Below are 15,587 nucleotides of genomic sequence, written 5' to 3'. Positions count from 1 at the left end.
GGATTTTGTTGTTGCTTTGAGAATTTTAGTTTTACATTGGTATAGAATGCAAATGAATTTTCTGTTATACTTAAATAACAAGTGAGGGATAAATCAGAAGGTGCATATAAATTCCATTATACCTTATGTATACTCTGCATTTGATAGTTCTGTTGAGAAATAATTCACTTTTTCAATGATTTTACTAGATCATCATTTTTAATTTACATAATTTTATTTTGCTAAACAGTCATCAGAATTTGATACCTAAGAAAGTTGCTGGAAAGGGGAAAGGTGACATTGGATGTGTTGGTCAACAGTTTTAGGTTTTTGCTTATGCCTCCTCCACGTCTAATCTAATATATTGTTTGTTGTTTTATTGTATTAAGAAGTCTAAAATTGGGCATAATTTTGTGTATGGCTGAATAATAATTAAATAAAATTGGGAATTTTGTACTGTCATATGATTGAGCCTAGGATGGTCACACAAATGGACAAGTCTAACACCACCAAATGACCATTGATGCCTATTAGGAAGGTCTTCAAAGGGACATTTATTGTTGCTGAAAGTTACACGGTAGAAGTGAAGAAAATGACGCTATAGCATGTGGTGCGGCCGATTTGGTGGCTTATGGACGCCTCTTTTTGGCAAATCCAGATCTCTCTTAATGGAGCTGATTGTCAGCTAGTTCAACCACCCTGATCGAACCACCTTTTATATGCATCAGCATACGCTTGGATATACTGATTATTCATTTCTCCGAAATATTAGTACTATCTAGTTTTACTTTCTAGTTGTAGTTCTAGACAACCACTGATTTTTGTGTGATTCACTTTGAATTTAAGTGTACAAGAGCTCTTATATTGGAATTTCGCTTCCTGAGCGAGCAGTTTGGTCCAAGTCCTAGCTTTATAGGAATAAATGGAGCAAAGCTTATAAACTTTTCACTGCATTGGATCAATAACAGTTTCAAATAAGGGTGTTAGTTTCCTTTGTATCTTTGATTTGTCAATCACATTCAAGAATAAATATCATCTGTAAATCTGAAAATGCTAATGGATTGTATCTGCTCCATGTTCTATAGTGTGTTTGGTACTGCCGTGTGTTAAGAAAAAGTGCGCTAAAGAACCATGTTGACGTGAAAACAAAGCTTCTTTATTTTCACGTCAATATCGCCTTGAGACGTGAAAATAAAGCTCCAGCCGTGGATCCAAACATACCCTAATGTTTTTTCTTATGTTAGTAGGTGATAAAACAAAGGTGTGAAAGAAAATTTTCAATTCTGGAACATTAGCAACATAAATTTTGAAGTGTGATCTTTACTTGAATTGGGTTTTATTAATATAATTAATATTTTCTTAATATAATATTGGTTATTTTGTGGACAATTGTGATGCAACGTGTAGACAAAAAGAGACGACTTGCTTTCCCACTATTGGTCAACTACCATAAACTATAGTTTTTTCCAAGTTGTAATTACTTTTTTGTCCCTTTCCATTGATCTTATGTAGGCACACTTTCCCTACATTCATTATCACTCTCAAACTCTGCATTGTTGTAAACATTCAGATCAATTAATCCATCTGTATGCCTTGTGTTTTCTTTTTGAATTATGGCTGAGAAAATTCCTTATGCTGTTGTTGCAAGTCTCATTAACACATGACTTCATATTTCTACTCCTTCTTATTAACCATGATTTTGTCAATATTATCCCTGGTCATTTATTGTAGAGAGAGATAGAATGAAGAAGTTAAAAAATGAGTAATGGTGTTAAAGGAAAAACATAATAGTAGTATCCAAACTAACAATGGTTTGTGTGTAAAATATTACCAAAAACCAACTAAAAATGATCTTGAAGAGAAGTGTCATCAAGAAAGAGTTGAAATGACGAAAATTTTAATCTGTCAGGTTAGCTTCTGCAGCCTTTTGTGAATTTGGACGGATTTATGGTGTGATCGATGAATTGGAAAGGCTTAAAAACACAATTGAATCTATTAGAGCTGTGCTCTTAGATGCTGAGGAGAAACAAGAAGCACAAAACCATGCTGTACGAAACTGGGTAAGAAGGCTCAACGGCATTCTTCATGCTGCCGATGTTTTGCTAGATGAATTTGTTATTGAAGATATGAGACACAAAATGGAGGAAGCTCATAAGAACAAAGTGACAAAGGTACTTCATACCTTATCTCCAAGTAGACTTGTTTTTCGGCTTAAAACGGCTCATGAAATTGAAACAATACAAAAAACAAATTAATGATGTGGTGAAAGATATGACTGGGTTGAATCTAAATTCAAATGTTGTGGTGGTTGAGCAAACTATCAGTGCGAAGAGAGAAACTTGTTCTTATGTGTTAGACTCAGATATTATTGGAAGAGAAGATGATAAAAAGAATATTATAAGCATGTTAAGGCAACCATATGAAAATCAAAACGTCTCCCTGATTGCAATAGTTGGAATTGGTGGTTTGGGGAAGACAGCTCTTGCTCAATTGGTATACAATGATGGAGAAGTGCAAAATCTTTTCAAAAAGAGGATGTGGGTTTGTGTCTCTGATAACTTTTATGTCAAAATAGTTAAGAAAATTTTGGAGTCATTGACCAATAGCAAAATTGATGATAAGTTATCATTGGAAAACTTGCAAAATATGCTTCGCAACCATTTAATTGGTAAAAAATACTTATTAGTCCTAGATGACATTTGGAACGAGAGTTACGAAAAATGGACTCAATTGAGGACTCATTTGATGTGTGGTGCTCAAGAGAGTAAGGTTATAGTGACAACTCGTACTAAAATTGTAGCACAAACAATGGGTGTAAGTATCCATTATACTTTGAATGGTTTGAATACAGCAGAATCTTGGAGTTTGTTGAAGAACATCATTACATATGGGGATGAAACCAAAAGTGTGAACCAAACTCTGGAATCAATTGGTAAGAAGATAGCAGAGAAGTGCAGTGGTGTTCCACTAGCAATCAGAACACTAGGAGGCCTATTACAGGGTAAAACTGAAGCAAAGGAATGGAGTGATGTCTTACAAGGTGGCCTGTGGAAATCATGTGAAGACGAAGAAAGCATCATGCCAGTGTTGAAACTGAGTTACCAAAACTTGTCGCCTCAACTGCGACAATGTTTTGCTTACTGCTCTTTATATCCCAAGGATTGGAGAATAGAGAAGGATGAGTTGATTCAGCTGTGGGTGGCACAAGGTTATTTTGAATGTTCAGGTGGAAAGTTTATGGAAGATATCGGTAACCAATTTGTAAATATTTTCTTGATTAAGTCATTTTTCCAAGATGCTGAAATTGATGAATGTGGTGACATTTCTAGTTTCAAAATGCACGATTTAATACACGATCTTTCAATGCATGTTGCTGGCAATGATTGTTGTTATGTGGATAATGAGAATAAAACAATTGGCGGTAGTCCGATGCATGTAATGTTGAAAAGTGATGATATTGTTTTGTTAAAGTCTGTGGATGCAATCAGGATGCGAACTTTGATTTTGTTGTCCAATAATTGGGAGACTTGAAATGAGAAGGAGTTGTCTATTATTTCAAAATTCAAATACTTACGCGTCCTGAAGTTGTCTTGTTCTTTAAGTAAGTTGTGCGATTCAATTGGAAAATTGAGGCATTTAAGATATCTTAATTTATGGTACTGCGAAGGAGGGAGAAGTCTTTTGAAATCTGTAAGTAATATTATTTGCCTACAAACACTAATATTGGAAGGGTGTGAAGAAGTTGAATTTTCTACAAAAGATGTCTCAAATTTAATCAATTTGAAACAACTAATTATTCAAAATTTAACAGCCTCCAAAGAGAAGAAAATAACATATGGATTTGGAAAATTAGGCATGAGGGAGCGGCACAAGGATGTTGTTTTTTTCAAATTGGTTTTCTTCACTCACATTTATTGTTGAAATCTCTCTCTATACTTGTCATGATTTGGAGTATCTCCCACCAATGGAACGTCTCCCGTTCCTTAAGTCACTTTATATACATTACCTGCCTGAATTGGAGTACCTATATTATGAAGAACCTCTTCTTCCTGACACATTCTTCCCTTCGTTGGAGAACCTCACATTTATTTCATGTAAAAAGTTGAGGGGATGGGTGAGGATGAGGGATGATGTGAATGATGATGATTCCTCTTCACCATCAAATCATCTCTCCTTCCCTCCATTTTCTTCCCGTCTTTCTCATTTACGAATCAATTTTTGTCCAAAGTTGAGTCGCGTTCCGACGTTTCCAAAACTTGGCAAGACATTGTGTTTAAATCATTCTAGTAGTGTACTGGAAGCAACATTAAACATGGTAGATTCAAAATCTTCGATTGAAGTCCCTCCTCTTTCCTTGATAAAAGACTTGAACCTTGTGCATGTTGATTTGGATGTGAAAAAATTCCCAAAGAATTGGGTGCAAAATCTGACTTCTCTGGAGCATCTAGTTATTGGTAAGCTTCCAAGTCAAACATTCCAGGAAATCAAAATTTCGTTTCAAGACGATCTCAATTATCTTCCTTCCTTGCGAAATATTAAATTTTGCCATTGTTCGTATCTAAAGGCAATGCCCGACTGGGTTTGCAACCTCTCATCACTTGAGCATATCACCATTGAGGACTGTGAAAATTTGGCTTTGTTTCCCGAAGGAATGCCTCACCTTGCCAAATTACAGACCCTAGAAATCATTGACTGTCCCCTTTTGCTTGAAGAATGTGAAACACAAACAAGTGCAACATGGCCCAAAATTGCTCACATCCCAAACATAATCTTAAAAAGGTATTCTTAAATTCAAGGCAGCAATATCATCTTAAAAACACTGTCAAAGTGAGTCTTAAATAGTTAAATTGCTCAGATCCCAAACATAATCTTAAAAAGAATCGAAATATTTTATTTTAAAATTTTCAATTTCTTTTCACTTAATCATGCGTTATCATTTGCTCATTTAAGTGTAGAGTTAAAATCTTAAAAGTGTTATTTTAGCATGCAAAGACTCATTCTTGACTGTTGACAGGAAAAGATAGAAACAAAAACAGAATATCTGCTTTGGCTCATCGAAAATGGGAGTAATTACACTATATATGTAACTTTCAGGTGAGTCTTTAGTTATTCATTGATTACAATTTTAAGAGAAATATAAGTTTTAGTATAGTGGCTATGGATGTTGACATAGATTCAAGTATGCAAAAGTTTATGAATAAGTGAAAGTCCATCAAAGTTCTTTTCCCCTAGTTTATATCAATTTATAAATAAATCAAAAGTTTAACTTCTTTTCACTATTAGTATTTATCTTTCTAACATGTTATTTGCATGTTGCTTGGTGTACTTTTAGTTACTTACTGTTCTGTTCATGCCATGGCTACTATGCAGTTGATAGCATCTACAAGAAGTCTAGCGAATTCTGCTTTCGTATGAATTCTGATGAAAATATTGCTGCAATTGATCTGGTTGTCCTGGACAAAAGTGACTGCTAGTGTTGTGTATGGATTGAAATGTTGTGTCTGCACTTTGTCTCTTAACAGAATTGTTGAAGGATGGCAATTGTTGAGGAAATGTAAAATAGTGATGAATTTTCTAATAAAGTCATGGAAGAATAACTGAAGTGACAATGTTTGATGTGGTTTCAAGACTTAAAATACTATGTCACTTATTTGAAGGATGCTATGATGTTGTTACCTTGCTCAAGTTGTAGTAATAAAGTGTTCAAATACTTGTGAAGTTGTGATCAACTAAGTATTTTCTTGTATTGTGTTGGAGTTGGAGAATTATGAAAAATGCTATTAAAAGCGAAAATAAACGCTATTAAAAGCCAAATTTGTAGTTGTGAGACTTCAAACCCGTGCTACATGCTTAGATTTTCATTCAAAATAAAATAAGCTTAACTGTAGTTTTGATACTCCTATTTTAACCATTTTATAGAATTGATCCCCATATTTTAAAATTTGGTAGTTTTTGGTCCACCCATCAAATATTTGGTTTAAAACATGGTGATATGACATGTTTTAAATGAAATTTTAAGAGAATTTTTTACAATTTCGTTGATGTTGATATTTTCCCATCATCATATCATATAAACGTCATTTAAAATACATCACATGACCAATTTTTTAGTTCAAAAATATGATGAAATGATCAAAACTGTTAGATTTTTAAACTAGTAGAACCAAATCTACAAAATGGTAAAAATAGATGACCAAAATTGCAATTAAGCTTAAAAATTATGCTACACCTTTTGCTTTAATTTTGAGTTCATATTTTATTTGGAATAATGCAATGTTACGTGACGGTGTGACCAATGTATGTACTAGTTTTTATATAAAGTACTATTGAATGTTGTTTCTATATAGTGGAAGTATCACATGTATTGTGTTGGAGTTGGAGCAGTGTGTAAAATCATAACTAGACTTCAAACCCAAAAATGAAAACCATCTCATGCTGCACACTGCTTTCGAGTTCATATTTTATTCAATGTCATGTGACATATGTCTATATATATATGTTCTTTTCTTCAAGAAAAATACTATAATACTAGTACTGTAGTAATATTTCTTGTCTAGATATTAGGAAACTGTGATGGAGCGTAGACAGGGCCATGTGATCTTACCCACTATTGGTCAATTAACTTAATCATTTTTCTAAGACGTAATTACATTTTAGTCCTATCCAATGGTTAATATGTATGTATACTACCAAGAGAATACTATGCTTTTCCTACACTCAAACTGATCAGTCTCTAACTTTCAATCTTCTTTTCAATCTCCTTGCTTGCTTTGTGTTCTCATTTTGAAGAATGGCTGAACAAATCCCATATGCTGTTGCTGCTAGCCTCATTAACAGGTTTTACTTCATTTTTAACACTTTGTCTGTTCCTTCCTTTAAAATCTTCACACCATCAATATATATCATACACACTTAGTTGGTATGCTGAATATTTTCTTTTGACAGGTTGGCTTCTGCAGCCTTTCGTGAATTTGGACGAATTCATGGTGTTATGGATGAGCTGGAAAAGCTTAAGAATACTTTTGAATCGGTCAGAGCTGTGCTACTTGATGCCGAGGAGAAACAACACCAAAATCATGGTGTGCAAAATTGGATAATAAGACTCAAAGATGATGTACTTCATCCTGCTGATGACTTGCTTGATGAATTTCTTATTGAAGATTTGCAACACAAACGAGATGAAGCTCATAAGAAGAAAGTGAGACAGGTACTTCATTCTTTATCTCCAAACAGAATTGCTTTTCGCCTTAAAATGGCTCACGAGATTGAAAAAATACAAAAAAAATTTAATGATGTGGTAAAAGATATGTCTGTGTTGAATCTAAACCCAAATGTTGTGGTGGTTGAGAGTGATATTGTAAGAAGGGAAACAAGTTCTTTTGTGTTAGAATCAGATATCATCGGAAGAGAAGATGATAAAAAGGAGATTTTAAGATTGTTGAGGCAATCACATGAAGATCAGCATGTCTCCGTGGTTGCTATTGTTGGGATTGGCGGTTTGGGAAAGACAGCTCTTGCTCAATTGGTATACAATGATGGTGAAGTAACGACGTCTTTTGAAAAGAGGATGTGGGTATGTGTCTCTGATAACTTTGATGTCAAAACTATTGTGAAGAACATGTTGGAGTCATTAACCAAAAAAAAGTCGATGATAAGTTATCATTGGAAAACTTACAAAGCAAGCTACGTGACACCTTAACTGCTATGAGATACCTGTTAGTCCTAGATGATATTTGGAATGACAGTTTTGAAAAGTGGGCTCAATTAAAGACTTATTTGATGTGTGGTGCTCAAGGTAGTAAGGTTGTAGTGACAACTCGTAGTAAAGTTGTAGCACAAACAATGGGTGTAAGTGTCCCCTATAGTTTGAATGGTTTGACTCCAGAGAAATCTTGGAGTTTGTTGAAGAACATCATTACAGATGGGGATGAGACCAAAGGAGTTTTGAACCAAACTCTTGAATCAATTGGTAAGAAGATAGCTGAAAAGTGCAGTGGTGTTCCACTAGCAATCAGAACACTAGGAGGCCTTTTACATGGTAAAAGTGAAGAAACGGAATGGGTTGGTGTTTTACAAGATGACTTCTGGAAATTATGTGAAGACGAAGAAAGTATCATGCCAGTGTTGAAACTGAGTTACCAAAACTTATCGCCTCAACTAAGACAATGTTTTTCTTACTGCTGTCTATATCCTAAGGATTGGGAAATAGAAAAGGATGAGTTGATTCAACTGTGGATGGCACAAGGTTATCTTGAATGTTCAACTCAAAAACAGTGTCTGGAAGATATTGGTAACCAATTCGTAAAAATTTTCTTGATGAAGTCATTCTTCCAAGATGCTAAAATTGATGATTGTGGTGATATATGTAGTTTCAAAATGCATGATTTAATACATGATCTTGCAATGCAAATAGCCGGCAATGATTGTTGTTACATAGGTAGTGAAACAAAAAGACTTGCAGGAAATCCCATTCATGTAATGTTGAAATTGGATTTTATTGGTTGGTTAGAGTCGTTGGATGCAAGCAGGTTGCGGACTTTGATTTTGTTGCATGGTGATTTGCCTAATCGTGGGTGTGACAAATTGTCTGTTATTTCAAAATTCAAACGATTGCGTGTCTTGAGGGTGGAACCTTTATGTAACATTAAGTTGTGTGATTTCCTTGTAAAATTGAAGCATTTAAGATATCTTAAATTCTGGCAAATGAAAAGTCATGGAAGTGATATAAAAGCCTTCACTAATGCTGTTTGCCTACAAACACTAATATTGATGCTGAGCGACGAAAGATTTTCTCAAAACTTTGTCTCAAATTTAATCAATTTGAGACATCTTAATATTGTGGTTCTACCCCCTCCACCTCCCCTGCCAAAGGAGGCAAAATCTAGCAGATTTGGAGAACCGTGTGTGGGGAAGGTTCTTCCCATCTTTCGAGAACTGTGTGTGGGGAAGGTTCACAAGTGTGCAATTTTTTCCAAAGGGTATTCTTTACTCTCAAATATTGTTGAAATCTCTCTCACAGATTATAATGATTTGCCATATCTCCCACCAATGGAACGTCTACCATTTCTTAAATCACTTAAAATTCGCTATCTTCATAAATTGGAGTATATATTTTATGAAGAGCCTCTTTTGCGTGGATCATTCTTCCCATCTTTGGAGAAGCTAATTATTATTGGTTGTTCGGAACTGAGAGGATGGAGGAGGATGGGGGATGATGTCAATGATGATGATAACGCCTCACAATCTCATCATCTCTCTTTACCTTCTTTTTCTTCTCGTCTTTCACTAATAGAAATCACTGACTGTCTAATGTTGACATGCATGCCTACTTTTCCAAACCTTGATAAGAAATTGGAATTAGTAAGCTCTTGTGTGGAGCCATTAGAAGCAACATTAAACATGGTAGGTTCAAGATGTTTAATTGAATTCCCTCCTCTTTCCATGCTAAAACGCTTGATCTTTAAAGGGAAAAAATTGGATCTGAAAAAACTTCAAAAGGATTGGGTGCAAAATTTGACTTCTCTTGATCATATTGGTTTGTACTCGCTTCCAAATCAATCATTTCTGGAAATTGAAAATTGGTTTGTGGAAGACCCCAACTATCTCCCTTCCTTGCGAAGTATTACTTTCAGTGGAGCAGATTTCATGGCATTGCCAGATTGGATTTGCAAACTCTCCTCAATTCAGCATGTCAAAATTGAGTATTGTCGTGATTTGTCTTCGCTGCCCGAAGGAATGCCTTGCCTTTCCAAATTACAGACCCTAGAAATTATTAAATGTCGCTTCTTATTTGCAGAGTGTGAGACACAAACAAGTGCAACATGGCCCAAAATTTCTCACATTCCAAACATAATCCTAACACCTGTTAATAAGGAGGAGGAGGAGCGGGAGGACAAGTATGTACATGTCATCCTCTTAAACTACTGTTAATTTTATTTGATTTCTATTGTTTGATTTTTTGTATCTCCGAAATTAAATGGATTTCATTATCTGTAAATGGCTTCGTTTGAAATGTACCAATGTTCCAGTAGATTGATTTTCTTTCTAACCACAAAAATGCATCATGACTCTCCGATTTTGTTCGTACTTATAAATGTATTATATGTTATTGCTTTTATTTTCTTGACTAATAAAATAAACTATTATTATGTTATTTTATTATATTCTAAACCATGTACAATAAAATAAGGCTTCTTTGTTTTTGATCCATAAGTTGTAGCTTACAATCTTCATGTCAAATTTATAAATTCTTCCCTGTATTGTATTTGGGATGGTTTTTGAATCAGTTAATAGCATGTCATACTTTGTCATATACTTGCAGAATTCCACAAACTTACCTCTGAATGGATTTTGAAAAATTGCTTTGAAAGTTTGTTGTTAAAACAATCTTATTATTCTGACTGTTGGTGTTAACTTGAGCAAATTTATTGTCATTGCCACTTTTTGTTACTTATTCTTTTGTTTGTTTCATGTGGAAACTATCTAGTTTTCGAATGTGGAAACAACAGTACGATGCCAATTTTTCCGTCAATTGATTTAAATGGGTTCCAATAAGAGACTGCTAGTGTTGTGCTATGTGTGGATGGATGGTTTAGCACATGGCTTTGGGTGAGATGAATAATAGCACCTCCTTTTCAGATTGATGGGGTGCAATGGTGGAATTCAATTCCTTCTAGCTGGAGAGCCGCCTTCCTGAATTTACATTATGTTAGTTCTTAAAATTTGTTCCTTTTGTTGCGTTGCATTGTACTCTTTTTTCCTTCAATATGGTTTTATCCTAATGGGGTTTTCCCGATAAGGTTTTTAACGAGGCAATTGATGTATAATATTTTGATTGTTATAATAAATTTTTTAGGATGCTGCAAATAATATTTTATGGTTTAGAGTGCTCAACAGTTGCTATTGTATCTCAATAAAAATTAGTTGTTGTAATGTTAGTAATTGGGAAATAAAGCATCCGTGCACTTATGGTATTTTATCGGTGTTGTATCTCAAAATAGTTTTTGTGACAGTATTTGTGTTGTATATCGGAATAGTTTATGCACCTTGGTATTTCATTCAAAAGGAAATACTAACAAGTATTTTTGGCACATTGTTTAAGCAACTAAAAATGATAATTTTTGCATATAAACTTTTGTAACTATTATTACTTTTACATGTATTTGACTTATGTTTTTAAGATAACATTTCTTATAATGGATTCCTTAAACAATGCCTTTAGGGCACTTGCTAGTATAACACTTATTCAAATTTTGTTGCTGTTAGTTTGAAGAAGTTCTTGTACACTGTTACCTATGGCCCTTCATTTTTAATGGTTTCTGTGTGATACACTTTGTTTAAAACAGCCACAGGTTTTTTGTATCTCCTTACCGAAAGAAAGGTGTACATTTTTATCTTTCAGGAATAGATGTAGCAAAGTTTATGAACATTTAACTGTTTTTGGATCAATACAGTTTCAATTAAAAGAGTTTCCTTTGTATCTTTTAAATACTGTAAACCAGTAAATACTCACACCAATAAGTGTGTGTTTAGTTTCCCGTTTGCAACAAACAAAAGCACGTTTGCACGCTTTTCAATGCATTTTTGCCGTGATCTCATCTAGTCTTACCACACATCCAACGCAACATAGAGAAGGATGAGTTGATTCACTTGTGGATGGCACAATATTATCTTGAATGTTCGGATAGCACACAACTCATGGAAGATATTGGTAACCAATTCGACAATATTTTCTTGATGAAGGCATTTATCCAACATTTTGAATTTGATGATTGTGATGATATATGCAGTTTAAAAATGCATGATTTAATACACGATCTTGCAATGAAAGTAGCTGATAATGATTGTTGTTACTTGGATAGTAAGAGGAAAAGAATTGTAGAAAGTTCCATGAAATGTTGAGATGTGATGCTATTGGTTTTTGGAGTCGGTGGATGCAAGCAGGATACGCAGGGCCGTCTATGATACACTCCAGTTATCTCAGAGTGAAGAAAAGAGCACTTTTCGAGTGAGTGTCAACTCCTAGAGAGAAAAAAATATGAGAAATTAGGGAAGAAAACCTTGCTATTATTCATCATATCCAAATTGGTTCACTGTTACATCATATATAACCAACCTTCAGCATATCACCATTGAAGACTGTGAAAATTTGGCTTCGCTGTCCGAAGGAATGCCTCACCTTGCCAAATTACAGACCCTAGAAATCATTGATTGTCCCCTTTTACTTGAAGAATGTGAGACGCAAACAAGCGCAACATGGCCCAAAATTGCTCACATTCAAAACATAATCTTAAAAAGGTATTCTTAAATTTAAGGCACCAATATTCTCTTAAAAACACTGTCAGAGTGAGTCTTAAATTGCTCAGATCCCAAACATAATCTTAGAAAGGATTGAAAAATTTTATTTTAAAACTTGCAACTTCTTTTCATTTATCCATGTGTTATCATTTGCTCATTTAAGTGTAGAGTTAGAATCTTAAAGTGTTATTTTAGCATGCAAAGACTCATTGTTGACTGTTGACAGGAAAAGATAGAAAGAGAAAACAGAATTTGAATATCTGTTTCAGCTCATTGAAAATGGGAGTAATTACACTATGTAACTTTCAAGGTGAGTCTTTAGTTATTCATTGATTACAATTTTAACAGATATATAAGTTTTAACTACTATAGTGGCTATGGATGTTGACAAAGATTAAAGTTTGCAAAAGTTTATGAATAAGTGAAAGTCCATCAGAGTTCTTTTCCCCTAGTTTATATCAATTAATAAATAAATCAAAAGTTTAACTTCTTTTCACTATTAGTATTTATCTTTCTAACATGTTATTTGAATGTTGCTTGGTGTACTTTTAGTTACTTACTAATCTGTTCATGCCATGACAACTATGCAGTTGACGGCATCTACAAGAAGCCTAGCAAATTCTGCATTCGCATGAACACTGATGAAAATGTTGCTGCAATTGATCTGGTTGTCCTGGCCAAAAGTGAATGCTAGTGTTGTGATGTGTATGGATTGAAATGTTGTATTAATTGGCTCATTGAGTTAAGGATAAGGAGAGATGAGAGATTTTTCTTCGGGTAAGCTGAGATGGGGGCAGTGGTTCATCAATTGCTGTTACAATTTGGGAAGTGTAAATATTTTGTGCAAAAGTGGATGAAGTGACAATTGTTTGATGTGGTTTCAAGACTTAACAATATTATGTCACTTATTTGAAGGATGCTATGATGTTATTACCTTAATGAATTGGAGTACATATATTATGATGAGCCTCTTCATCCTGATACATTCTTCCTTTCTTTGGAGAACCTCAAATTTAATACATTTGGAAAGTTGAGGGGATGGGCGAGGATGAGGGATGATGACAACAATGTTGCTACCTCTTCACAATCAAGGCATCCATCCTTCCCTCCCTTTTCTCATTTAATAATCAGTGATTGTCCGTTGTTGACTCACGTGCCTGCTTTTCCAAAACTTGACAAGACACTGAATTTAACCCACTCTAGTGTGAAAACATTGAAAGAAACATTAAACATGGTAGGTTCAAAATCTTTGATCGAAGTCCAACCTCTTTTGTTGCTAAAATACTTGAAACTTGTCCATGTCGATTTGGATGTGAAAAATTTCCCAAAGAATTGGGTGCAAAATCTGACTTCTCTCGAGCATCTAGTTTTTGGTAAGCTCCCACGTCAAACATTTCAGAAAATCGAAATTTGGTTTAAGGATGATCTCAACTATCTTCCGTCATTGCGAAATTTAGAAGTTTCACATTGTTCAGATGTAAAGGCATTGCCAGATTGGATTTGCAAACTCTCCTACTTCAAAATCTCAACATTCAGAGATGTCCAAATTTGGCTTTGCTGCCTGAAGGAATGTGTTCTCTTGCCAAATTACAGACCCTAGAAATCATTCATTGTCCCCTCTTAATTGACGAATGCGATACACAAACAAGTGCAACATGGCCCAGAATTGCTCACATCCCAAACATAATCTTAAAGAGAATTTCTTAGTAAAGGTATGTACATGTCATCCTCTTAAACTACTCTCAACTTTATTTGATTTCTGCTGTTTGATTTTTTGAATTTTCTAAAGTATATTTTCTTTCAAACCTCCAAAAATGCCTTATCACTCTTCGATTATGTTCTTTCTAAAGTATATTTTAGCCTATTTTATAAACCTAATCTATAATAGAAGAAAATATAATTTAAATTTGCAATTTCTTTTCTGCACTTATCCATACTTTCTCATTTGCAGTTATAAGGTTTTTTTAAAAGTTGAAACCTATAATTTGAATTGTTCTTATATCATGCAATGAGAAGGAAAAATAGAACCTCTGTTTAGAGAAACAACTTATACCATATGCACTTACCATATAAGTATCTATGTATAAGCTGTTTCTATAACAAACGATAAAATAAAGTCAAACTCTTTTTATAAGCTTTCCTCCTCAGCTTATTTATGTAGTTTATATGCAAAATATAATAAGGCTTCTATGTTTTTGATCAATATTATAAATTCTTTCCTCTGTTCTGCTTGGAAGGTTTTTGAATCAGTTAATAGCATGCCTGTACTTTGTGATCATTCCACAAACTTTGTTGTTGAAATGATTTACCACACCTGATTTAGTCCTGTTTGAAGCAAAATTATTGTCTTCACCATTTTAGATAATTATTCTCTTCTAACATTAATTACTTACTCTTCTGCTATGATGCCCAGTTTTCCAGTAGAAGCTAAGCCGTTTTACATGCACAACAGCACTGATGGAAATGTAGCTGCAATTGATCTGGTTGTTCCAATAGGCGTGGCTAAAATAGGATTGGTGCTCTTATGGTATATTATTGGTGTTGCATCTCAAAATAGTTTATGTAATAGTATTGGTACTGTATTTTGAAATAGTTTGTGTAATGTAATTGTTGTTGTGCAAGAGCTCTTTCATTGGAGTTTCACTTCCTGATTGAGCAGCTTGGTCCAAGTCCATGCTGCATAGGAAATTTTACTTGCATTTGATTTTGTATTTGTTTTTTATATCTCCTTGGTGACACTGATACATGAATGCACACTCAAATGTTCATGATTGGAGCAAAGATTATGGACATTTCACAGCGTTAAGATCGATATAAGATTGTTAGTTTCTTTTGTATCTATGAATGACTTCACAAAATAAATATAACATGTGAATGAAGCACATATCCTGTGAATGCTGTCTAAATATTATTATGAAGCATATTTGAGCGTGAATGTGTCCAAATAAAGTGTTTAAATACTTCTGACCCACTACCCCTCAAAAAGGAAAAAAAACTTGTGACCAAACTAAGTATTTTCTTGTATTGTGTTGGAGTTGGAGAATTTATAACTACACGCTTAGATCTTCTTTCTAAATAAAATAGGCTTAATTGATGTTTTGATACCCCTATTTTAACCATTTTATGGAATTGGTCCCTATATTTTAAAATTTTGTAGTTTTGGTCCGTCCATCAAATATTTAGTTTAAAATATGGTGATACGACATGTTTTAAATGAAATTTTAAGAGAATTTTCTTACAATTTCATCGATGTTGATATTTTCCCATCATCATATCATATACAACGACATTTAAAATACATCACATGATCA

At 34.0% G+C, this 15,587-nt stretch overlaps 1 protein-coding gene and 2 pseudogenes across 3 annotated transcripts; all 3 read left to right on the top strand.

Moving 5' to 3' along the window:
* Positions 1-1,559: 1,559 nt before the first annotated feature.
* On the top strand, positions 1,560-5,479 carry LOC146896618 (putative disease resistance protein RGA1; annotated as a pseudogene). Its single transcript, XR_015024140.1, has 4 exons — positions 1,560-1,636; positions 1,886-4,758; positions 4,994-5,073; positions 5,350-5,479. The product of XR_015024140.1 is annotated as a putative disease resistance protein RGA1 (transcript).
* A 1,196-nt stretch (positions 5,480-6,675) lies between these two features.
* Positions 6,676-13,094, top strand: LOC146896617 (putative disease resistance RPP13-like protein 3). The gene is made up of 4 exons (XM_085739162.1): positions 6,676-6,816; positions 6,925-9,685; positions 12,117-12,275; positions 12,873-13,094. The coding sequence occupies exons 2-4, from the start codon at positions 7,684-7,686 to the stop codon at positions 12,968-12,970; spliced, it is 2,259 nt and encodes a 752-aa protein (XP_085595288.1). The 5' UTR covers positions 6,676-6,816; positions 6,925-7,683; the 3' UTR covers positions 12,971-13,094.
* Positions 13,095-13,201: 107 nt separating this feature from the next.
* Positions 13,202-14,817, top strand: LOC146896616 (uncharacterized; annotated as a pseudogene). The gene is made up of 2 exons (XR_015024139.1): positions 13,202-13,988; positions 14,690-14,817. The product of XR_015024139.1 is annotated as an uncharacterized LOC146896616 (transcript).
* The last annotated feature ends 770 nt before the right edge of the window (positions 14,818-15,587 follow it).

The sequence above is a fragment of the Medicago sativa genome, chromosome 8, assembly GCF_051527215.1.
Source record: "Medicago sativa cultivar Bolivia chromosome 8, Bolivia_mono, whole genome shotgun sequence".
Lineage (NCBI taxonomy): Eukaryota > Viridiplantae > Streptophyta > Magnoliopsida > Fabales > Fabaceae > Medicago > Medicago sativa.
The sequence above is the reverse complement of the archived record's forward strand: the minus strand, read 5'-3'. Positions and strand labels throughout refer to the sequence as shown.

What these genes read in the sequence shown, in the direction of transcription:
- LOC146896617 (XM_085739162.1), top strand. Translation starts at nt 7,684, where the DNA reads ATGAGATACCTGTTAGTCCTAGATGATATTTGGAATGACAGTTTTGAA. An exon ending in GCATGTCAAAATTGAGTATT is followed by an intron (nt 9,686 to 12,116) that starts GTCGTGATTTGT and finishes TCACCATTGAAG; the next exon opens with ACTGTGAAAATTTGGCTTCG. An exon ending in TCAAAACATAATCTTAAAAA is followed by an intron (nt 12,276 to 12,872) that starts GGTATTCTTAAA and finishes ATGCAGTTGACG; the next exon opens with GCATCTACAAGAAGCCTAGC.